This window comes from Osmerus eperlanus, chromosome 2 (assembly GCF_963692335.1).
Source record: "Osmerus eperlanus chromosome 2, fOsmEpe2.1, whole genome shotgun sequence".
NCBI classification, from domain to species: Eukaryota; Metazoa; Chordata; class Actinopteri; order Osmeriformes; family Osmeridae; genus Osmerus; species Osmerus eperlanus.
In genome coordinates this window covers 9,243,509-9,248,582 of record NC_085019.1, presented here as the reverse complement: position 1 = coordinate 9,248,582, position 5,074 = coordinate 9,243,509, and the positions used below count along the sequence as shown (strand labels likewise).

The window sequence follows — 5,074 nt, the reverse complement described above, 5'->3', positions numbered from 1 at the left end:
TCCACAACCATCTCCACTGTCTTAACAGCATTGAGCTCTAAGTTGTTCTGGCTACACCAGGTCACCAGGTTGTCAGCTTCCCACCTATAGTCAGTCTCATCCCCACCAGAGATGAGCCCAATGAGGGTGGTGTCGTCGGCAAACTTCAGGAGTTTGACGGACGGATGACTGGAGGTTCAGCTGTTGGTGTACAGGAAGAAGAACAGAAGGGAAAGGACGCAGCCCTGAGGAGATCCGGTGCTGATGAACCGGGAGTCAGAGACTTGTGTTCCCAGCTTAACGCACTGCTTCCTGTCAGACAGGAAGTCTGTGATCCTGCAGGTGGAGTCGGGCACATTCAGCTGGGAGAGCTTGTCCTGAAGCAGGGAAGGGATGATGGTGTTGAAGGCAGAGCTGAAGTCCACAAACAGGATCCTGGCATAGGATGCTGGGGAGTCCAGGTGCTGAACAGATCTTGTTGGACCCACACAAATCCAAAACTGGGGTAGATGTCCATTGTCCTTCTGATAATTCATTTATTTTCATTCAGTGTTTCTTTTATGTTGTTCAAAGCTTTTGGGGAAAAATAACACATTTTCTCCAAAGTAGTTAGTATTAGGTTACATTAGAGTACAAGGTTGTTAATGTGTTGATAAGACATTCTAGGTCACCCAGTGAAGACAATGGCTATGGCTGTCTAAAATTACATGGTCAACTGTTAGTTGAACTTTTGTCGTTTGTATTGAACGGTCAGGTGAATTATTTTTAATTTTATATTTGTGTGTGGGAATCTTTAATGATTTGAAACATTTATTTAAATAAGCACATTTGATTAAGTCTGATGTATTGACATTTAGGAATTATATTTTGTATTCATATAGTCTGAAGATCTTATGTAGGTTCAAAACTGGTTTAAGCATGGACAGGCGTCTCTGTGTTTTCTATCCTGCACACTGGCATGGTTGTCACTAGATGTCATTGTCTCTTAGCCTTGAGACCTGAACTCCTGAACATGCTATCAGGTGTTAGATTTGTCAGCAGTAAACTGTGGTTGTGATGACACTGTGGTGAGCTATTAACCCCATTTTATGGGATACATATCGTTGATGACATAAATAAGGCTTATTATGTTATGAAATGTGATTCATCTTACATGAATATCATTCATATTTGAACATTGTTGTGAAGGTACAGTAGTTTGGATGTGAATGTTTCCACATGTATCGCTAATTGAACCCATTATACGGAACAGAAATGATAATTTGTCTTAAAACGCATCCATCTGTTAATATGTGCTAGTACAGAAATGGGCACTGGGGGAAATTCCCTGTATACCTTTTTAAAGGTGAAACCGAAGTAGTGCCTTAGACACGGGGAGGTCCGTAGTCTCTTTATGCTTCTTACGCCTCCTTGTCAAATCTGGTATTGCAGAACCAAACATTTCCTGTTGTTTGAAGATTTTAGAAGTAAGAAGCTGTATCTCATGTCAGCATGTCTTGTGCTTTTGCCTGGCTCATCCTTGTTCTCTCTCACACAGCCCTGGCTGGAAAAGGTTGGTACAAATATATTATTTTCAGTCAGATCCTACTCCTGTGATTGTTGTTTCTAAATAACTATTTTAAATGCTGGGGGTTAATACTAAATACCGATGTAGAGAAATATATTTTGAAGAAGGATCTGTGTGTGTGTGCTTAAATTGGATTTCTCTGTCAGGAGAGAACAGACTAGTGCGCCTAAAGGAAGGTGAATCTTTCACCATCAGCTGCAACCCCAGTATAAAGCCACAAGAGTCCCTAATCCTGCGTGCCCGCCTGGATAAAAACGAGACCCAAGTGTTAAACCTTGATCTGAACACAAAGACATTCACCACAATACCTGTACTTAAACACAGACTGAGCTACACTGAGAATGGAGACTCTTACAATTTGTTGATCACCATTTCAAACCTGACGGTAGAGGACACAAAAATCTACTGGTGTGAATACAGCCTTTTTGATCGAGGAAATATCCTCATGACAGACGGTGGGGAGTCTGTCCTGCTGGTGGTGGACGGTACGTGTTCTGCTGCAGGTGTGTTTTGTTACTTTATTGTCAACGTCTGTCTCTCTGAGTTAATACTATAGCAAGTAGACTTCTTAGGGTGATATGGAATTCCTCTTGGTTATGCTTGTATGTGTAAAATGTATGTATTCAAGGCCGGCGGCCCTATGGTTTTGGCCCTAAACCAAAGAAATGTATGGGGCCCTACAGGTTTCTGAACCAGTCCAAGGATGTGCACGAAGCATGAATGATGCCCACAAAAATGTGTATCTGTATGTATTGAGAGTGGTTTTATTCGGATCGAATTGTTTGTGAGAAAGCAAGGCATATGGTCACAGGCTGAGTGAGGGTTAATGACCCTACAATGACAGGTGACCATTTGAGATGGTCACCTTCTGGGGTTTATGACTTCCTGACTTGGATGGAGAAATAAGGGTCAGAGCAAACAAACTCTAGTTTAAAGTTGATCAAACATGGCCACTAAACTGGTTTGGCTTAACCCTTTCGTTTTTATTTGGCCACTGCACGACATTGAAACACGGGTTAGAGTCTGACACAGGCCTGGGATTTAGGTGCCTAAAGGCCCACATCGGTTTAACATTTTCAATTCATGTTTTCAAGCTTTGAAACAAAAGAATGAATAGTGAGGGGAGAAACTTGTTTTGGATTTTGCTGGTGACAGTTTTTTGGTGTGTCTTGGTTTGCCACAGCTACAGATCAATGTGATGCCACTAAGGCTTCATCTTTAAGCACGTATTTGCTCTTTGGGTTGGCCTCGATCTTCTGCACACTGCTCTTAATTGGCCTCATCGTCTACATCTGCCCCAAGGTAAGAAGTGTGTGTGTGTGTGCAGTGTGCACGTATGTGGTAAGTGCCGGCTCAGCAGTCCATAATCGGACAGAAACTATCAGTGTTGTAATATAACCTTTGTCAAGCCAGTACTACATTGTGGTCTTGAGTAACACAATACCATTGGTGTTGGAGGACTTGAAAGTGAAGCGTTCATGCAAAGTCAGCCATCTCAGATTCCATCTTGACTTACTCATCCAATAGGTGATAGGAAAGTATTTATCAAAACACCCCTGAGGAATGAATGCATTAGTTGTAGATTGGCTCCATCTGGTATGTAGTTACAGGTGTGTTGCAGGTCCAACATGCAACACAAGACTTGACTCACCTGTGCCAATGTAGGTTTCATGAGAAATTGGCACATAACAAATAATATAAGATTAGTTTAGGATATTGTTTATTATTCAGACCTAATTAGTGATAAATTCTCAATGAAGCAAAAAGCAGTGAAAACTTTGAAGACATATATTTGTATTTAATTCTACATTAAGCATCCCCTAGTGTATTATTGTTGATATATCTTTGTAATATGTTTTTTTTCGAAGATATGTAATAATTTTTCTGTTAATAATTTAAAAAAATAAAACCTGTGCCAATGCACCTGTTAGGATATGTTATGACACACACAAAAACAAACATCTTCTGTTTTCCCAGAAAAAGGCCAGGCGGGCCAAGAAGAGAGTGTCCCCAACTAGGACCAACGATGTCTACGAGGACATGCGGGCCACAATCAGACGTTAGAGATCATACTGGAGACATCTCAATGTCAGACAAACCCTTCAGTTGACTGGCGCAAAACAGTGGTTTAGCATTAACTATCAAAATCTTCCTCCAAAGTATGTTTCCATGTACTGAAGTAATCTAGGGTAATGGAGCATAGATGTGTCTGCAAATAAGGAAGCACGTGAAAGGAATTTAATGATCTGTATATGGCTTGTGTTTTGACACAGTGTATCTTTTCTCTGACTGAATATCTTGAATTTGTATTGACTGTATTGTTATTTTCTCCAAAACCATTATATGTTATACAATGGTTATATAACATATAATGGTTATATATGGAGTCAGGTGGCTGAGCGGTGAGGGAATCGAGCCAGTAATCATAAGGTCGCCAGTTTGATTCCCGGCTGTGCCAAATGACGTTGTGTCCTTGGGAAAGGCACTTCACCCTACTTTCCTTCGGGGGAATGTCCCTGTACTTACTGTAAGCCGCTCTGGATAAGAGTGTCTGCTAAATGTAAATATGTGTAAATAAATATGTATATAACCATAATATGTTATATAACCATATAAAAAAAAATATATATATATTTTTTTTTCTCACCAAACTTAGTTTTTGGTCTGCCATCAAATGTAATCAGTAACAAAAGTACACAGCACAAGCACAGGACACACTAGGTTATTAAAGCACTTATCTGCATGTTAGAGCTGTCACAGTACCCTCCTGCCATGCAGATGGCACAGGGTTGGGCTTCATTTAAGTCAACTCAGGCTTACTCAAAATGTCAAAATGCAAATTGGATGAATCTATTGCTTATTAACATGGGCTTTTTACTAGTTTTTTGTTCCCTCTCACCGTTTCATGAATAAATAATAATTACAGTTTTTCCTTTGTGGTTGTTGTGGTTGTCAGTTTTATGTTGGGTTTCCATGTTGTATGCCAGGTTAGGTTACAGTAGACTACTATATTATCAATGGACTCATAAATAGGCTGTAAAGATCAAGATAATAGCTTCATAATGAAGAGAAGTTCTTAAAATCATTACACATTTGGTATTATCAAGACCAGCAGACCATTGTCAATTACATAGATCAAACATTATTTTAAATGTATTGAGGTTTGTTTCACACTGGACAACCTGTTGTTGACTTAAAACATACAGTAAGTGTTGGTGTACGTATAAAAGACAAGTAAATATGTTTACTAGTCTTTTACTTTCGATCAAATACGAAGGTTTGTTTGACTTGCTTTTAGAGTTTGCTTTGATGCACCATCTGCCTGATTGGTATCCTGAGTTAACAAACTGACACAGCAAGTTAACCCAGGTCAAAAGCCGTGCTCAAATGCAGAAGAAAAATAGAGAAGAAGAGTCAAGAGCCAATGTGCTAACTGTCAACATGTTTTGAGCGGAGGCGACTGTTTTGATATACTTACAAGGGCATGTGGTAAGAGTGGTCAGAGCTGTGAATTTGCCTGTGGACTTT

At 39.9% G+C, this 5,074-nt stretch overlaps 1 protein-coding gene across 2 annotated transcripts; it reads left to right on the top strand.

Moving 5' to 3' along the window:
* Positions 1 to 1,428: 1,428 nt before the first annotated feature.
* On the top strand, positions 1,429 to 4,483 carry LOC134037756 (uncharacterized). Of its 2 annotated transcripts, none has more exons than XM_062483276.1 (4): positions 1,429 to 1,531; positions 1,693 to 2,031; positions 2,730 to 2,848; positions 3,524 to 4,483. In XM_062483276.1, exons 1-4 carry the CDS (start codon positions 1,471 to 1,473, stop codon positions 3,608 to 3,610), a joined length of 606 nt encoding a protein of 201 aa, XP_062339260.1. In that variant the 5' UTR covers positions 1,429 to 1,470; the 3' UTR covers positions 3,611 to 4,483. The 2 variants fall into 2 exon arrangements, with proteins under 2 accessions (XP_062339260.1, XP_062339252.1); XM_062483268.1 differs by having other exon boundaries at positions 1,693 to 2,049.
* The last annotated feature ends 591 nt before the right edge of the window (positions 4,484 to 5,074 follow it).

What these genes read in the sequence shown, in the direction of transcription:
- LOC134037756 (XM_062483268.1), top strand. Translation starts at nt 1,471, where the DNA reads ATGTCTTGTGCTTTTGCCTGGCTCATCCTTGTTCTCTCTCACACAGCC. An exon ending in CGGTACGTGTTCTGCTGCAG is followed by an intron (nt 2,050 to 2,729) that starts GTGTGTTTTGTT and finishes GGTTTGCCACAG; the next exon opens with CTACAGATCAATGTGATGCC. An exon ending in TCGTCTACATCTGCCCCAAG is followed by an intron (nt 2,849 to 3,523) that starts GTAAGAAGTGTG and finishes CTGTTTTCCCAG; the next exon opens with AAAAAGGCCAGGCGGGCCAA.